The sequence below is a fragment of the Arvicanthis niloticus genome, chromosome 3 (genome assembly GCF_011762505.2).
Source record: "Arvicanthis niloticus isolate mArvNil1 chromosome 3, mArvNil1.pat.X, whole genome shotgun sequence".
NCBI lineage: Eukaryota > Metazoa > Chordata > Mammalia > Rodentia > Muridae > Arvicanthis > Arvicanthis niloticus.
Window position 1 is genome coordinate 7692113 of NC_047660.1, and position 20516 is coordinate 7712628.

Below are 20516 nucleotides of genomic sequence, written 5' to 3' on the forward strand. Positions count from 1 at the left end.
AATTTATTCATCGTAGCAGAAGGCACCATGGAAGAGTTACATGAATATCAGGAGACAGGTGGGTCCCTAATAAAAGGTGCATCAACCTCTCGTCTAAGCCATTTCAGGGAATTGATGTAGTTTGTCTCAGTTTTTACAGGAGAAAAGCCATAAAACCAATGAAACTAATGAAAGACGATCAGTGTCAGAAGTGTGCTGCACCAGGGAGACGCAGCTTACACTGACTTTGCTGAGTGGCCCTTGGAACTCCGTGACTGCAACTGTGGAACCGCCTATTTTAGAAAATGCAACTCTTCACAGAATCTTCTTGCATTTATTTTGCAACGTGGTCTATATTTACTTACGGCATCTATTTTTTCCATCTCACTCTACTCGTTGTAGTTGGGTCATCTTGAGAACATCTGAAGACTTCTTTTTCTCCACCAACCTTCATTGCTCCTAGACCAATGGTTTTCATAGTACATAGGTAAACACACAAAAGTCAAGATTTACTTACCAAATAGCCAAAGCTGTGCTCCTGGTTAACCGTTCCTTCTGTTTCCAGGAATTCTGACTCTCGTGGATCCTCTGTGTTGTTTTTAATTCTCTGTTTCAAATGGCAGTATCCCTTTCTTCCTGAACTTTGTTACAGTCAAGGTAAAACTTTATTGGAAAGGCACAATATATAATCTCCTAAATTTCTTGACAAAACACATTTGCAAATATATGTACTAATATTCACAGCTCACTCTGTTCCAAATAAGTTATTGTTGCACAGCTATGAGTGAATTAATTATACTATGTGAAAATGTTAATTCTTTTGTAGATAAAGTTTTAGAAATAATGTTTTACTAAATCTTATTTTTATAAATAATAGTAACAGCAAACAATCATGTACTGCTTAACTTTAGAAAATAAAAAAAAATCTTTCAATCAACAAATTGTGCTTTATCAATATTTTAATTAGAAACACATTACATATGATAAAAAGCATTTAAAGAAAAGCATTTAAATTTAAAATTTCGATAAGCCCAAATACATACATAACAATATTAATTATTATTTTTCATATAACCCATGTAATTATATATGAATGCACAATTGGCAATCTGGGGAAATACTGACTTCATTGCACAATGTGAATTTCTTACCGCATAACAGAAGTTCAGGTTAAATTCACTATGTAAGAAGGAAATATTTTTATTGTATTTGAAGAGTCTAGAGATAAAATAGTAACTTAAGTGTCTGAAAACAATAACCTAATTTAGTCCTTCCCAAAGTGTCCTTAGTGAACACTTCAGAAAGCATAAGTTTTTGTGGAAAATATCTTATTAACTTCTGCCCTTTAGTGAGGAAAAAATACTCAATGTTTTTTTTCAGCATCAACGGATGCACAAGACGTTCCTGAACAAACTGGATTAAATGGCTGGTCCAGATTATACAGCAAAAGTCCCATTTCCTTTCCTCTGCTCCCTTTCCTTCTTCCCCCAGCTCTTCCTCCCTCATTCCCGTCACTCTTCCCTTGGCCCTCTCTTCTTTTAGTTTTCATTCCGTCTTTATTTTTTCCTGTGTTCTACTGGTGAAAAAATGTTTCCCATCACAGGAAATAACAACAACAACAACAAAAGCAAAACCATAATTCCATGATTCCATGATAGTTATAAACGTGATGTTTTCTCTTCTACATTGTAACAGATTTTTGAGGTGCATGTGGAGAATTTAGATGTAATCTCAGCATGTAAGAGATGAGAAGCTTTTTGAACAAGGTCATGCATACATTGTTCCTTCCCAATATGCTTCTAGACAGACATGAAGCTTGACAATGATGAAGTATTGAGTCAATGGTATTTTGATTTAAATACACTAGTTTAGAGACTTAAATAATTCCGGACAGTTCTGATGTTAAACACCTCTGTTTCTTCTCTATTGCTATAGAACAATATTGTTTCTGAGCTAGGAATAGATTTTACAAAGGCATCACACTTACCAATTTAATTATACAATCCTTAGTTGCATGGCATCAGACAAATTTCATACTGTCCCTAAATCTATCTCCTCTCCTTAGTAATATACAGATGATAATGTTATTGGAATTTGAAAAAGAATGTGCATAAATTCAATAAACTCATTTATCACTGTGCCTATGCAGAATAATGGGCAAGTAATTGTTATCTATGATTCCTAACCAACTCCTCTTCCTGAGATGTGAAACACCCAGCTAAAATCTAAGGGGTCTTGTTATTGGCCTTTCTTTTTTCTCTCTCTTTCTTAATCTCTCTCTCTCTCTCTCTCTCTCTCATACACACACACAAACACAAACACAAACACACACACACACACATTTTGTATGTATATTTTAGGAATTTCTGGCATTGGGGAACAAATTCAGAGCCTCATGTATATTCTACTGAGCTACAATTCCCAGCCGTGCACTGAATTTTGTGATTACTTCAATGTGTATAAAAAATTACTCAGAACTCAGATTAAATCAGGGCTTTATAAAAATTATTCAACATAGAGAATGAGTATAAAATGCAATATTTCAATAATTTTTATGTCATCATGGAAATGAGATATATATAAACCATTGTTTAAATCCTCTTAGATATCATTTATAGAAAACAGTCAAATACAATTTGAAACTGGATTTAAAAAAATCAGTGTTGTTGTTTTTATTTAAATAAAAATCAAGTCATCTTTGAAAGTAAAGGAGGTCACATGAGATGTTTTCTTTTGTTTGAAAGAACTTTGTACAGCATGAAACGCTATTTAAGTATAAAATGTCACCAAGTGAGATATTAAAGGATGGATATCCTCACCAAGAATACTAAAAATGATGCCTGAGGCTCAAAGAAATCCTGAAAACATCCTAGGGCTCTGAGCTCTCACAGAAGTGTAGTGACATGTGAAGTCTCCAAAGTGCATAGCTGGAGGTAGACATCACACACTTGAGAACATAAAATGTAGTCTAAAATCTACCCACTGATTCTATTGATTGTGTCAGTTCTCTGCTCTTACCCAGTTCCCGTAATGCCCCAAATTATCTTCAGCCAAGTAATTTTGACAATAGACATCTAAAACCCCTGAGCTATGCTCTTCAGTTTGTTGGTTTTCAAAATTAATTTTCCCCTAATTTGAGGATCCAGACACTTGGCTATAGAAAACAAACTTCAACAGGAACAAGAATACATGAGTGATTTAATGTTATTTTTTGTTCCTGAGACAGTGATCTGAATAAAAGGCTGAGATTGGAGACAAAATCGTGGAAAAGAATAGGTTTAGCTTTGTAATTTGTGGAGTGTGGTAAGGTGAGTGCAGATGAAGGGTCAAGGACTACCCATCTCTTCCTGGAACAGCAGACTAAGAAAACCACACAGATAACCAGCAGAGAAATGGTGCTTCCAGTTTTAAAGCCCATTTGAATAGACTGTAGAACGGACTTGAACGGTTAAAAATATTGTAATTTAAACTGACAAGTCTCCAATTGCCTGATTGAGAACTTTAGAGAGCCAAGGTTTATCATGCATTTTTTTTCCTCATTAGGGAAAATTAATTTTGCCTCTGTCTTGGTGGCTGTTGAGTCGAGTCTTTTGTGACCCTTGTCAGAGGTCATTTTTAATCCTTTCGGAATATTTGCTTAAGAAGCTCAGCATTTCCCGTTCTTCTTCCTTTGCTTTGTGTTCGTTATATTTCCTGGCCACAGCCGGGTGTGATACTCCTTAATGAAAGCTGACTAATCGCTTCCTCCTTAAGTGCAGATGTAGAAGTATGTAGAAGTATGCTGTCAGTATCTGCTGAGGCAACTTATCTCAACAGAGAAGGTAGGGATGCTGGATGAGAAACCATCCTGCTGAGAACATAGGAGGAAAACTAAAGGCTTGCACACTGCAGGTTCTCTCTGATTACTCACAGGAAGATATTCATCAGACCTTAGTATCAATACCAACTGCTTGCTCCGTAGGATGCTTTCTTTAAAAAGTAGCAAATAACATTAAAAAAAAAAAAAAACCAGATGAAGAAGGAATACACATTTGTTAGGAAAAATGACCATATATTCTTTGACATTTCTCATCAAATAATCAACACCTTTATTGGAGTATACAAGTGTGCTTTCTGACATAGCTAGATGTTTTAGGTAAAGATGAAGGAGGAACAGAGCCATAATACTACAGTGCATTTCAAATGTAAAGGGGCATCACATGGGCATTCCTAAGTTACTAAGCTCAGTAGAGGAGGTTTAGTGGGAAAACATTATCAAACTTCAGGGAATTTATTTAAAATCACCCCGATAATCTACTCTATAACTCACAGACTTGCAGTAACTTTTTTATTTAACTCACAAAAATGAAAGAATCCCCTAAAATGCATGCATAATACTTGCCTTTGTGTGCTTTGACTTAATGTTATTTTTATTCCCAGCACTTTAAGAAATACTACTAATTGTGTTCTGTGCTTGGCAAATACACCCTCAAATGCTGACATTCACAATGTTAAAAGGAAAGGGTTTGATTAAGCAGAATAGAATTACAGATACACCACAGCCTCCTTTTTAAAAATCACTTCTGAGGTTTCACAGTTTAGAATTAATGTTAGACCTTAAGAAGTTTTAAGTTAGATGCCAAGAAGACATAGTTTGATTATCAGAATTGTGATTGTTAGGTATTCTTATGGACTTTCCAGTTGGCTTCTAAGAAGTTAGCATAACACACCTTTCCCTAATTTTAATCGTTATTTTAAGAGTTCTTCTGTTCCAGGTATAAGGGGATAAGAGATAAATCAAGACTTCAGTAAGGTACGCCTTGACAGAGAGCTTCATTACCAAAGCCAGGGAAGAAACATCAGCATCCCCATCAGAGGGAGTGTCATAGACTCAGTTCCTGACACACATCCTGCACCAGTTGTATCCAGAGTACTTCCATGGTCTGCTCGATGGACTTGCTTGACATCACTGAAGTTCAGGCTGTCTGGCATCCCTGGAGACAAATAAGAAAGCACAGAGTGATGTGGGGCATGGAAACCTCGGATAGTTAGTTCTTAAACCTGATAAGCTCATGCCACAGTCTTCTTGCTTTTATTGGCTTCTCTGTTTTTACCCAGACTCCATGCCCTATGCTTCACAATTAGTCCTGCCTTAAACACAGTGTAGAAATTATATCTTTATACAGGCATCCTCAGAAACACTATAAGAGCAAAGCAAAATCCTTTTTGACTAAGAAAATTCTCTGAGAATGTTTCTGTAATATCACTGATTGGTTAGAAGCAAAGAAATTTAGTGAAATAAAATTTCTGCTTTTCCCATTGTGTCAACTATAGAACTAACTGGCAACAAGTTTTCTCACGGGACTGCAACTAGGTAAGAGAAAATAATTAAGTAAAATTTAAAGTTTAAATTTTAAAGTTGAACTTCTAGATAGTACCTCATATCAGAACAAAGTAAGCAGAGGGCTTTTTGCATATTTATTTTTGTTTTTAAATAAATTTTGTCATTAAATACATTTATTCAGTACTAAGTGTTATCATATAATACAATGTGAAATAAATAGTTTTGTACTGAGGCTTTAAAATTTACTTTCTTATCAATTTTGAAATGTAACACAGTATTATGAGCTATACTTAATCCTTTATATTATGCTTGAAATGCTTGTTTGTGCCTGAATTTTATACTTCCTATATGAAACATGATCCTGTTTTACAACCATCGCTTCTTCTTCTGCAGCCAGAAGCCTAGAAGCCTTAGAAAGCTCTGGACAGCAGCATTCTGCACTGTCTTTATGAGTGTGACTAGATTTCACATATGAGAGTGGTCACAGGATACTATTCTAATATCTACAAAGCTATGAATTGTGTAGTCATTATGTGCACATAGGGGCATGAAGAAAGCAATATAGATATCCTCCAGTATATTAGACAACTTGTCAGTAGGAACACTGGCAATGGATGATAGAGATGAAGCACTTGATTTAAATATAAAAAAGAAAGATGAATTAACCCATTTACTTTTATGTACATGAGCATGCTGTCTTCATTCACACAAGAAAAGACCATCAGATCTCATTACAGATGGTTGCAAGCCACCATGTGGTTGCTGGGAATTGAACTCAAGACCCCTGGAAGAAAAGCCAGTGCTTTTAACTGCTGAGCCATCTCTCAAGCCCCTCTACTTACTTTTAAATTGCTATTCCTCTGTGTTATGGACTCTGACAGGTTAGGTAGGGAACGGTCCATAATGATTTACAATGAACCAATTGTTTTCTTCAGGTGGTGTTAGTGTGACTCACCCAGGGAATTGCTGGTTTGTTTCTCATTATCCAGTGTCCCAGTGTTCTAAGGCCATGTGGCTCTGAGTTCTCTCATGACACACTGCTATCCATCACAATGAACAGAATTCAACTCAGTGTTAGTACGGCCACAAATATTGACATCATAATTACACTGGGACTGAAAAAGGGTCCTCATATAAGGAAAATTCAATATTTATGTAATTAGGTCAATACACATATATAATTCAGAAGGTAAGCCCTGCTGCATTCAGGGATGAGAGCATTAAGACCAAGCAAGCTCTGCAGATCTGATGTATTGATTTTGCAGCCTGAGTTCAAACATTATTATTCATTGTTTGGTTACTTGCTTTGCCCTTCTGTGTCATTAGGCAAGATGAATAAACTAGCAATTCATTTTTTATAGGGACGGGAGTCAAATGTGAGTATTTTAGTCATGGTTTTAAACCCTTTTCTGAGCAACAGCTGAACAGGGAGCCAAGAGGTCTCTAGTGGTTTGGAAGATGCCACCTTTCTGGGCAATTTAGGCTGGGCTTTTTACAAACACCACCCCCCTGCCTCCTTCTGCATCGATCCTGATGAAGATAATCAGCTGGGAGCTGATTCTAACACCTACCATTCTGAATGATGAGATTTACCAGGGTTTTTAAATTTACTTCTACATTACCAATTCTTCTTTTTGGTGGCATGGTTTCACTTGCCCTGCAGAACTACAAGTGTTTTTGCTACTTAACCCAGTGTTCCTGGTCTTCTCAGTAGGGTGTCATAGTTCTGTGTTCCAGAGAAGTAGATGCAGGTAGGGAATGGCTCCACTCCATCCATTCTTAATTCTGAGATGCCCAAGGTTGGAGGACATTCAACCTTACCATTTCTCATGCCTGTCCAGTAACAAGGTCCCACATGCCCTACAACCATCGACTAGCATGTGAGTAGCATGGTGTTCGATAGATGCCTCAAGTCAGACAAGGAAAACACTGCTTTAAACCCAAAGCCATGTTTTAATATCTGAGGTAGGTGTACCATTAATTAATATAAGAATCTTAAGGTTTATGCCCCTAAGTTAAGATGGGAACATGCTAAATACAGCTGTAGTTATGAATCAATCCAGTCACTCACTACCTGGACTCCCTGCCTGTAATTCACATATTTTACTGAAAAAAACAAACACTATTATAATTGTTTTCTTAAAGAAATTTAGTTAACTTTGGAAATTATGCCAAAGTTAGCCAAAGACTCATAAAAGAAAAAAAAGTTCTAGAATACTTTATATTAATATATTAAATAAAAACAAAGGGAAATTTGAAGAACCATTTTAGAATATAATAGCAATATGCAAATGTACTGATAAATCCATTGTTTTTTCCTCTAGTGGTTGTTAATCTAGTTGGAGAATGACAAAGGCTATGTTATTGGAAAGTTGAATAGAACCCTGGACCTTGAAACTTGAGTATTTTTCTAACACGTGATGCTATGAAGGACATATAAAGGATGAACTGTGTTCAGGCAAGTCACCGTTAAAGAGATGGCAAAGTGTGTCAACTTACCTAGAGAAATCTGTAACACAAGTTCATAAACATTGGCTCTAGTAATTCCCATAGAGTTTGCAAGTTATACCAGTGTGTGTTGATGAAGCAGAGGATCTAGGGCTCGTGAAGGTGGACTCGAAATTCCAAACTGTGAACCTAGAGAGTTCAAATCTTTCATGGCACAGACTCTTCACGTTATAAGACGCTAGCGTCAACACTTATGTGGAAAACAGATTCAATTTTGTTCTCTTCTTATTGATATTTGGCATGGCTGATTATGTGGTAATTTTCTGTGAGTTAAGCAGCATGAAATATTTTGAAGTAGAGAACATGTGGCAGGTGAGGCAAATGGACCTGAGGTTTGGAGGATTGTTTTTTTTTTTTTTTTTTTTTTTTTTTTTTCATGAATACATTGGCATTTTCACTGAGGCAAGAAAGAGGGTATGAGATTTTCTGTATATACCCCATTTTCATCTATTTATATACTATAACTATAAGCCATGAAGGCCTCATGGAAGCCATAAAGACTGTGCCTAATGATAAGATATTTTAAACGAGGAAAATCACATGGCCTTGAATTGTCAATTTGTTTACTTATTCAGAAAATCTGGTCACCATGTGTCAGAGACTGTACTAGAGTCTCAATACATAGTATACACTGAATCTGATATCACAGTTTGGTGAAGATAAAACAAACAAACAAACAACAACAAAACAAAACTTGAACATTAGGAACCTTTTTCAAAATTCTGAAATGGAGGGGAAGATTTAAAAAAACATGACTACATATTTAAACATATGACTACAAAACACTATTTGAACTCAACAGTAAGGTAATTACAAGAAAAAGTGATCTAAATAAAGACTAGAAAGTTATTGGAAAACAGATAAATGTAAATTTTAATATGAAGAAGTGTCAGTTAATAAACAACAGAGGGTCGCATGAGAGAACTACCTTATTTTAGGGAAAATTGCCAATATATATCAAACCTGTTTAATATGTAATTGCCCTTGATTTTCTTTTACCACTACTTTATCAAAATGTGTGGGGTTTGTATAGAATGCTAGAATTTTATATTAAAGGCACTATTCACTCAGTGGGCTATGTGGTCTGTATTTTCTCCAGTGTTCAGCGTGTCCTTGGCTCTTGTAACTGTTATTTGTGTCATGTAGAAATCCTTCATTATTTAGAGCCAAAGCTATGAATATTTCCTTCACACATTCAGCCTTAACAGTAATTCCAGTTTTATAAAGCTAGTCTGTGGAAATAATTAGGAAAGCGTGCATTCAATTGTTCAGAAAATGTATATGTTGGTGAAAATTATTATCTATTATGCTCTAAAATGATATCACATGAAATATGAAATCATGTTAAAATATGAGATGCATTTATTTATTTATTAAAAACTATTAAAAAAGAACTATGCATTTGTCCAGGTAAATTAATTTTAGTGGAATTTATATATATGTTAGCAATATCTTCAAGGCTCTTTTAGCTCCATCAAATATCACCATGTTACTATGAAAGTAGGAATTCCCTCATTAATTTGTGCTTAGTAAAAATTTTGTGAATTAATAAATTGAGAAAGGCAGAAAAATTTAAAACTACAAAAGTGTTTCCTCAAGCCTTTGTCTTTCATTATAAAGGCTAAGATTATATTGACTCAACATTGAGTGTAAAATAAAAATGAAAATTAGATATGAACTAAGGAGTCATGATATACTATTAAAATCCATTATGGAAAAAAAATGACACAAATTTTCAGAATGAAGTTGCTATGGATTTCCAATCAGATCATCTTCCTATGAAAGTAACTTGACCAGAACCCCTTCCTTATGACACAAGAGAATTGTTTACACGCTAGATGTATCCTGTATAATACTGAGTCACCTTTAGTTTTGCCATCTTTTGTTTTTTTTAATAAATTTCCATGATCAGAGTATAAAACATGTGGCTGAATGCACTGGTACCTGATAATCCTATAGCATCTTGAACATGCCTAATTGATACACAACCCAGGGGTGTCCTAGTTGTTATGCAGAAAGAATAATCAATCAAAAAGCTGTTTTGGTGGAACTGTCTTCCATGTTCTATGGAACAAGGCTATCACTGTCTATGTGTAAATGTGTGTGTGTGTGTGTGTGTGTGTGTGCCTATATATCCTGTATATGTGAGTAAATGTGTCTAGTGCATAGTGTCTATGCATGTGCAGAGTTAATTTGTGCTAAGACCAGGGAATGTCTTCTACTTGACTGTATCTTACTTCCTTAATACCAGCTCTCTCTTAAACATAGAAATCAATAACTTTTAGCTAGGCTATTGGCTAGAAAATCCCAGGGATCCTCCAGTCTCTGTATCAGCTTTGCCAGATTTGGGAAGTGGGTTCGTGTGGCCACATCCAGCTATTTACCTGATTAAGCAAAGGTCCTTATGCTGCAGCAGAAGGTGTGCTTACTATATTATCCATCTCCCTAGCCTGTTTTTGGTCCTGTAATAAGTGGGTCCCCACTGTCTCCACTTAAACATTTGGGCTTGGATATTTATGTCTACCATGTTCCCCTAATTCCTACCATTGATTTTTTTGTTGTTGTTGTTGTGCTAGATGACCATGGGTTTCCACATATCATGCACATTTTTTTTTTTTTTTTTTTTTTTTTTGCTGTTGTGAGATGATAGCTGTGTCAAGTTTCCAGCACCATGACTTCCTCATAGTCATGGACTATAATCTGGAGCTGTAAATGAAAATATATATTTCCTCTTCTAAATCTCTTTTCATGAGGGTGTTTTATTACAACAAATTAACTTAAACTAGAACAGGAAAACCCAAAAGTAGATGAGAAATAACATAGTTGGGTAGGTTTGTTGGATTCTCCTTAGAAAAGTGACTAACCAGGGCATCTTGTGCTCCTCCTTGATAATGAGTGAGTAAGGTAGAGTGAAAAATGTCAAGAGGATGAACCTCAGACATGACCAGAAGGCACTGGAACCCTCTCCATCTTGACTCCCTACAGGGACCCAAGCTAACCATCCACATATGGCTTTATTAATTTTCCTCACTTTAAGGAATCATTTATGGGGTAGCTTTTGTTTAAATCCCACACTAAATACGTCTGTGTTCATTTTGAGAGCAGTGAACATTCCCTAGACTGAGAATTGTCACCCGTACAAGGAATATTTTCTCACCTGTAATCATCACCATTATCTTTTTCACCATGGTAGTCCATATTGTATTTTATTGTTATAATAACATCTGTTATCTTTTAGAAATGCTTTTCCCAAAGTACATTTTGCCAAGCCTCTAATCTTCTCTATATCAGTATATTTTTGGTGTATTACTACATTCAGAAACCCTGACATAAATTTATTCATTTGATATATTTATTTTCACTTGATATCACTGAATTATTTTAATATCTGATTTTGTTTTCAGTTTAAACAGGCTATTTGCTTATTCCTGTCTTGATTTCCATTAGGTTGTATTTCCTTCATGTTTCCTTAATCCTATATATAGTATATATATTATATATATATATATACATATATATGTGTAAAATGGATGCATTTTATATTAATTCTTTAAGTGCTTTGTTTTGAATTTTTAATATTCATTAAAATACATAGCTGGAAACACTTAGAAGTTTATTGCAAAATTTTCAACTTCTTTTTATACCATACAGATACATTAGAATATTGTTCTTTTATGTATATTTGTATGAGGGCTCACACACTGTTTAATATACATTTAGAGGCTAAATGAAGATAGTAAACAATGTCTTATATCACTCCTTTGCATAGTCCCCTGAGACAAGTCTCTTATTGAACATGAAGCTGGCTGTTTTTCAGATAGGTCAGCTGGCCCCCGGAACCTAGTGATTCTCCTGTCTGCCCTTCCACACCCTTGCCTCATGTATAGGGTAACAGATGTGTCTTGCACAGTGTTTTTCCTGTGGGTGCTGTGGGTCTGAATTTAGGCCCCTGAACTTGCATAGCAAGTACTCCTATCTACCATGCCTCCCATGTAACAAACCCACAAGTTAGATACCTCAATAGTAATCTTTAGTCACTTTAATTACAACTTGTACTGGATGGTTTTGTGTGTCAACTTGACACAAACTGGAGTTATCACAGAGAAAGGAGCCTCCCTTGAGGAAATGCCTCCATGAGATCCAGCTGTCACACATTGTCTCAATTAGTGATGAAGGGTGGGAGGGCCCATTATGGGTGGTGCTATCCCTTGGCCAGTAGTCCTGGGTTTTATAAGAAAGCAAGCTGAGAAAGCAAGGGGAAGCAAGCCAGTAAATAATATACCTCCATGGCTTCTGCATCAGCTCCTGCTTCCTGCTTCCTGTGAATTTGTGTCCTGACTTCATTTGGTGAAGATCAGCAATGTGGAAGTTTAAGCTGAATAAACCCTTTCCTTCCCAAGCTGTTTTGGTCATAGTGTTTGTCATAGCAATGGTAACCCTGACAAAGACACAACTGATATTAAATCCCACTGCTATATGTCAACAGACACTCAAACATAGTTGCTTGTATGGTCAGTGTGGTAATCTGAATCAGAGTGACCTCTACAGGGTCATGCATTTGAAACGTTGGTTTGAGGTTGGTGGAACTCTTTGGGAAGGGTCATGGGTATGACCTTCATGGAGGAGGTGGGTCAATGGGGATGAGGTTTAGGGTTTCAAAAGTCTACACCAGACCTGTCTTTTCTCTCTTTGCCTACAATTTGTGGATAAGATTTCAGGCATCCTTCTGGCATCCTTCCTGTCATGACAGTCAAGGACTCACCCTCTGACACTGTAAACAAGACTACAATCAAACACTTTCTTCTAGTAGTTGCCTTGATCATGGTGTCTCTTCCTACCAATAGAAGACTGACGAAGACAGTCAGCAATATAATCTTTCCATTCTCTCAGATTGTGTCTCATGTTAATATGTTCTTTAATATTAATTTAAAATGAAGTGAGAAGTGGTAAAAAAAAAAAACCCCACTGACCCTTTTTCCTAAAACATTCTTATATCATCCATTTAGTTTAAATTTTCAGAGTAATCAGTGGCTGGATTTTTCTGCTCTAGGGTATAGAATAAACTTAATCTATGTATTTTACCTTCCATAATTACTTTGTAAAATTAATGTCTTCTTCTTGTAATAGCAAAAAGTTTACCTTGGGCAACACAAAAAGCCACTCAACTGTGCTTAAATTGTGAGATTTTAGTATTTTAGTATGTAATACTGATTTAAGTCAATATTGTCACCAAAGTAAACCAGGCAGTCCAAATATTTTTTATAATTTTATTAAGATAACTGGTAACATTATATTAATCTGTACTTTTAAAAATAAATTTCACCATCATTAATAAGAATAGTTCTAGAACACATATAAATTTCCACAACTAAGTCCAGTATATGATGATGTTGATAATATAGATAATAAATATATTTTAATGTTTTATTAATTACTAGCTATACCAAATGACTTCTATAAGATTCTACTTGAAAATTTATTCCAGAATTCCACAAGAATGCTATTTATAAGAGAAGCATCATTGTAATTGTTTTAATTAAGTACTTTGTGGATCAGATGTATGTTTGTTGTTTCTGATAAGGTCCATAATCAGCAATAAGGCAAATTTAAAGAACTGGATGGATGATTACTGCAGAATGAAATGAACCAGGAACACAAAAGTCCTCTACTGGATTGAATGGTAAATGTCCCCAGACCTCATATGTTTGAATTCTTGATCCCTAGTGGGTGGTGCTCTTTAGGAATAACATGGAACCTTTAGGAGGTAGAACCCTGGTCAGTGAAAAGTATTGCTGAGGCTAGACTCTGAGGGTGCAAATCCTCATCCTACATTCAGTGCACTGTTCCTTGTTTGTTTGTGTTTGAAGATGTCCTCTCTTGCCTTCCAGGCAGGCTGCCTGTGGCCATGCCTACTGTGCCATGATACACTTTTCATCTCAAACCTGGAGCCAAAGTTACTCTTCCAGAAGTCACTTTTGGTCATGGTGTTTTATCACAGCAGCAAAAAGTAATTACAAAATTCAAACACCATCCTTTCCAAGTTCTATTAAGAAGCAAAATTACACTTATTATTAAATATGGAAACATCAACATTAATTTATTTTATGCAATGATAAATTTAATATAATTCTCCATGTCTCTCAGAGATACAGTATTACACTACATATAAATAAATTTGAGCTTGTCATTAGAACCTCTGCTGATTTTTTGCAAAATATTAGCTGGGCTTTTCAATGTCAAGGTATTTCTACAATTCTAGCATAACTTATCAAAAATGGCTATTGATTACTATAAAACTAAAAGAGAACCTAGTAAGATGATACATTCCTATAATTCTAGCTATCAGCAGACTAACACAACGGGTCCCAGTTGTTCAAGGTTAAATGTTTAAGAGGAGACCATGGGATTGAGAAGATGAGATGGTGCCATGGAATGGATAACTGACCATTAAAGATACATGAAGAAACCTCGTGGAAATACATTAGTTTGTAAGCTAATTTAAAAATTTATTTAAAAGGAATTTGAACAAAAGTACTCTATATGGATGGATAATTCTGCTCTCAGAAGACATTATTGTATAAGTATCCATTGCCAGGCGTAGTATATCTTCCTTAAGAGTTGCCAATCAAAGAAACTCCTGAGGCACCTCAAACAATATAGGGTATTGTTATTGCTGTCGGTTCACCACCAAACTAGCTGATAGGATGTACTCTATATTTTAAGATACTAATAGTCTATATCTCTATTATGAAACACCACAACAAATAATAAAGTTGGGGAAGAAAGGATTTATTGGCTTATACTTCTGCATCATATACTTCTATCACTGAAAGACATCAGGACATGAACTTAAGCAGGGCATGAACATGGAGGAAGGAGCTAATGCAAAGGCCATGGAGGGGTGCAGCTTACTGGCTGGCTTCCATCACTTGCTCAGCCTGCTTTATCCTTGTCCAATGTAGAATTTCAGTCTCCTGGTGGTTACCTGCAGAAGATAGTCTTCTTCTTCTGTCTTCAGATCAAGATATAGAACTCAAAGCTCCTTCAACCCCATGTCTGCTGTCAAGCAGCTATGTTTCTCAGTATGATAATAATGGACTGAATGTCTGACACTATAAAGCAGCCCTAATTAAATGTTTTCTCTTATAATAGTTGCCTTGGTCATGTCTTATCAGAGTAATAAAACCCTGACAAAGACAAAAGTAGAGGATGAATACAATCAATATTTTGAATGAACTATACAAATTTCAAAGGACACACATATTATTTTTAAATCAGAAACATAGGAAAACAAATACATGATTATTTAGTTGTGTTCACTACCCTCTCCACATTTATACTATCTAGGATATCCTGCCTATGAAATGGTGTTGTCCACAGCAGGCTGGGTCTCTGTATATCAATTAAAGCACAAAAGGCACGGCCCCCTCACACATTCCAATAGGTGAGTAACTCTGATACTAAAAATCGTTCAGTAAGTCTCTCATCGAGGTAATTTAAAGGGTGTTCCTAGTTAACAGAGATACTTACCACACCTGCCCATAATGAAGACAGTCCTCAGGTTGTAAGTGTAGAATGACAGCCTAGGCAATTCTATTATATTTGGAAGCTATGCCTGTAAGTTACTGACAATTGTTAGATGAACTACTAGTCTCCCTCAATAGTAAAATAACTTGTATTTTTTTCAATTTTAATCTCCTTATACTTATGAATGAATGATCCTCAATACACCTGTTCTAAAATAAACAGCCACAGGGTTTTTTATTTTTCTCTACTGAGTAAATAAACACATTAGGTGGAACATAGCTAGTAAACCTATACATAAAATTGGCAGTTTCTAACTAGTGTATATCCTGTTGGTTACTTTTCTCATTGTTGTGAGCAAGTACTGAAAAGCTGTTTGAAGCAGGAAGCATTTCTTTTTTTTCTTTTTTTTTTTTTTTGCTTATTCAGAGGGTGCAGTCGTTAATGGTAAGGAAGGCATAATGGTAGAAACAGCTCATGGCTGAGGTAGCAGCAAAGTGTATCTACTTATTTACATTGTGGTGGACTAGGAAGCAGATAACAGACAGGGAATAGATCTCGTCTGTAAAACTAAAATCTTCAGGACTATGCCAGGGATCTTCTTCTTTCCATGAAGCATAACTTTTAAGTTTTTATGTTCTTCCAAGGCAGCATAGTTAGTTGGGAACCAAGTGTTAAACTCACGAGTCTATAAAATACAAATTTTTAAGCTCTTGTTGATGAGATAAAATGCCATGACACAATAGAAAGAGTTTAGCTTGTCATGCGATTCTAGTAAAGGTTGAGAAAGGTATTGTATCGGGTATATGGAGCCAAGAGATCATATCTATAACCAGATGCAGAAAGCAGAAAGTAAACTGGAAGTGGAGCAAGGCTATAAATACTCAAACCGAGTGCTGCATTTCCTCTAGCAAGGCTATACCACCTAAAGCCTCCATCACCTCCCCAGACGGTACCACCACACATTTAACACATGAGTATGGAGGGCACTTCAAAATGTAAACCACCATAGGGATTTTCATGTTCAACCCAATGTGTGTGTGTGTGTGTGTGTGTGTGTGTGTGTGTGTGTATGTATGTATGTATATCTCTTTGTGTGTTTGTATGTGTCTTTTTGTGTGTGTTTGTGTTAATATGGATACTTGTGTGTGTATGTGTGTGTGTATGTATGTGTATTTGTGTGTGTCTCTCTGTGTTAGTATGTCTCTCTGTATTTCTGCCTGTCTCTCTGTGTTCTTGTGTGTCTCTCTGTGTTTCTGTGTGTTTGTGTTAGTGTTTTTCTCTGTGTGTGTGTTGATTGTGTGAGAATATGTTCTATTCCAAGCTAAATCACAGTTAAGGCATTTACCAAAAGAGTCACACATTACAGTTCAAATCAGTTATCAATAAGGAGCAGCTGATTTCCCATAAGAATGCAGAATTTGAGGTTACAGAAAAATAAATTAAAAATAAAACCTAAAAAAAAACCTAAAAAGAACAAACAATGTTTTCTAAAGATAATTGCATCCGTGAACATAAAAAGAACAGAGATAATGAAAAACCAAAACAAATTAAAAGGCAAGCAAATTCTAGCAAAGGCCATGAATTCTCTCTGGATTCTAAAGTTTTATAGTGACAACCTTTGAGCTGGGGGCTGGAGACTCTCTCTGGAGATTTGGTGGTCCTCTATCTAGATTTCAGAGTCTTTTCAGATGAGGAAGTACACTTGAATTTTTTCTGCTTAGTTGCCCCAGCATTGCATTATTTGATTGTTGGATTTCCTGCAGTGTTCCAGAGTTCTTTGAGATTATACTTTTTTTCCTGGTTTATTCATACCCCAATTCTTCAGCATTTTTACTGACATTTTCATAACTCAAGCATTACATTATTTTTCTCTAAATTGATCATTTGTTTCAGTTTTCATTTGTTTCCATGTGTTCAGGTCACATAAATGTGCTTCTACAACTTTAATTGCTTTCTTCTTTCTGAAGAGTCTCTGTTTAGTACAAGTCATTCATAGATGAAAGACAACTTGATTATGTGCTACAAATACAGCGGCGAAAATCTGATTGGCACTCTGAGATGGACCCAAGGTTACTAGACAAATGTGACCAGAATCTCATTCTTGTCTCCTAGCTTCCTCCTCATTGAAGGTTTTCTTAGATAATTGGCATGTCTAACAAAGAGGAAATGAAAAAGGGAAAGGAGAGAAAGACGTTGAGAAGAGGAAGCAAACCTCAATGCCAAGAAAGCATCACCACAGCAGATAAGAGTCCTGCCAATGGGTCTGGAGGCCAGAGGAGGACACTGGGAATCATGGCTACTCAGAAGTAAAACCTTCTCATGGCATAGCATTTGTTTCCTTTCTCTTAAACAGGGCCAAATTTCAGAGGTGACCATTGAGTCAGTTGCCTGAGAGTACTTTCCCAGGTTTCAGAATTTTGCAAACTTAGTAGGAGAGGCAGGTTAGCATCACTTATCGGTACATATGCAGATACAGACATGCTTATTCATCCTCATAATAACACCTCTCTCTACCCGTTTATGCCGGAAAGTCCACAGTCCAGAGGTCTTTTTCTGTATGCCACTTCCTGCACATCATGCTGCACAGGAGAAACAGGCGTCCTGCCTGTAGTGAGGCAACAGTAACTGCATGCTAAAACTTCTAACTATGCCTAGAGTGACTCTCCTGCATTACTAGAGGTGACTGTGCCTAGTCACATGTCTGTCTTGGAGGATTCCATGAAGCAAATTGATTGGGATTCTGAGTCTCTCAGTGATTCAAAGGACAAATCCTTCTTTCTTCTGTTACATCCCCTGTCCCATCTGCTTTCTAGATTCCATTTGTGTTGCTGATATCTCTCCTCTTCTGTTTCCTCCACATTCAATAAGGTTAGGTTTTTTGGAGGGAAAAGATCTATCGTGTAGTATTTTAGTAGGTTGTGGGAGGAATAAAATTAAATGTGTCTGATCGATCTGTCATCTCGATGGCAGTATTCCAGTATCCAGTCCCTGAAGCTCTTTGTATAAATCTCTGGGCAGGAATTCATCGTTGGGTACAAACATATCTCACTTATGTGCTTTTTCTGAGTGACCAGTTCACCTGAGGTCGATCCTAATTATTTTTGAGAACTATTCCCGATATGAGCATTTTCAGTACAAATACTGAGCAATGTTTCATTTTTTTCCCTGGAATCTTAGTTTCTTTTACTAGCATCTTCACTAATTAATAATACATGATGCAAATCATCCAGCTGTTTTAGAAAAGAATGTATGAATATGTATGAAGATGGGATGACTAGTCTGTTGGATTCTGCATCACCTTACACAGTGTATGCTTGCCACATACTAGGAAAGCTCAGTGCATTCAAAGAAAATATAACTAGAGAGGTTTAAAGGGAAGGATTGCGATTGTTATATTTTGAGTCTCTCTCTCTCTCTCTCTCTCTCTCTCTCTCTCTCTCTCTCTCTCTCTCCTGTGTGTGTGTGTGTGCACGCGCGTGCACACACAGGTGAGTACACATGCTCATATCTGAAGAAGCTGCAGCTCAGAGATCATCTTCTGTTACTGAGCAGCTGTCCATCGTCCTCTGTCAGACAGTGCAGTGGCTTGACCATGACATACCCTTACGGGCATACCTGTTTGAGTATTTGGTCCTAGCTGATGTCACTATTAGTGATGGAAGGCTGTGGAAACTCCAGGAGATAGACCCTTGTTGAAGAAAGTGGGTCATCAGGGCTTTGAGGCTTGGTTCCACTTTCTGTTCACTCTCTGCTCTCTGAATTCTGAGGCAATATAAGATGGCAGTTTCTTTCTCGACTATATCCTTTCTGCTTTGTGCCTTACCTTCTCCTCTATGGTGGAGTATATCACTCAGAAGTGCAAGTCAAAGTCACCCTATTGTCTCTTAAACTCCTTTGGTCAGATTATTTTATAGCACCAATGAAAAGCAAAGAAGATGTAGGGCCTCTCACTGCTCTCTCTTACTCAGCGACACTGAGGATCATTGAGTACACTAGGGTGGTTGGCTAGTGGACACCAGCATCCTCTTATCTGTATTTCCATGTCACAAGAACTACATGTGCCATGGGTTGTAAGCATGTCTGGCTTTTTCCATGGTCTCTAAGGACTGATCTCAGGTCCTCATTTTTATATGTCAAGCACTTTACTGACTGAGTAGTTTGCCTGGCTGCCCTGGTTTATTTCTCATACACACACACACACACACACACACACACACACACACACACACACGTTTGATTGTGTGCATATATGTTAAAATCATAATGCATATTTTTGTGTGTGTATATACATTTATATACATTAAAATCATAATGCATATGAGTATGTGTGTATATGTTTTATACATATACATGTTAAAATCATAATGCATATTTTGTGTGTGTATATATGTTATATATACATGTTAAAATCATAGAGCATATTTTATATATATATATATATATATGGTATATATGTTAAAATCATTTTGCATGTTTTCAGATACTAGATGAAGAATGGACTAAATGTATGCCATCATCACTTTTCATATATTTGTTCCAAAGCTGCTTCAACAAGTAAAATAGGAACACTGATTAAAAAAAGTTTCCTCTGAAATAAAGATGAAAACTAACTTTATGAAAAATTGTTTCTTTTTTCTATTTTTTTCTATCTTAGTAAATGAAAAAATATTAAATGGTTAATCCTTACAGCCTAAAAGTTGTCAAGCTGTCTAAGGGTGTCGGTCACTAGGGACTATAGATGCTTATTACATTTATTAAGTGGAAATGAAATATCTTAGTTTGCATACCCTATTTAGATGTATCACAAAGAAATATATCCAACTATTTCAATTTTTAAAGAATATCTTTCTTCAATGCAATAACTTCCCCAAATTCAAGTAAATATTATTACAGTCGTCTTTGAGACAAATATCTTCATGGTTCATGCTCAAAAACTTAAAACATGTAGGGCAAGCATAGAGGTTGTTCACAGATGACAGTTTCATTCCAGACTCACATTCTATTTTTTTGTTTGTTTTGTTTTTCAAGACAGGGTTTCTCTGTGTAGCCCTGGCTGTCCTGGAACTCACTCTGTAGATCAGGCTAGCCTCGAACTCAGAAATCCGCCTGCCTCTGCCTCCCAAGTGCTGGGATTAAAGGCGTGCGCCACCACCGCCCGGCCCAGACTCACATTCTAATA

At 36.2% G+C, this 20516-nt stretch overlaps 1 protein-coding gene across 1 annotated transcript in view; it reads right to left on the bottom strand.

Moving 5' to 3' along the window:
* Positions 1–922: 922 nt before the first annotated feature.
* Gpc5 (glypican 5) overlaps positions 923–20516 on the bottom strand; it is a 1248052-nt gene continuing 1228458 nt past the window's right edge. Inside the window, exon 8 of the mRNA XM_034498469.2 lies at positions 923–4952. Coding sequence (XP_034354360.1) covers positions 4795–4952 — 158 coding nt within the window. The 3' untranslated portion in view covers positions 923–4794. The remainder of the gene's footprint in view (positions 4953–20516) is intronic.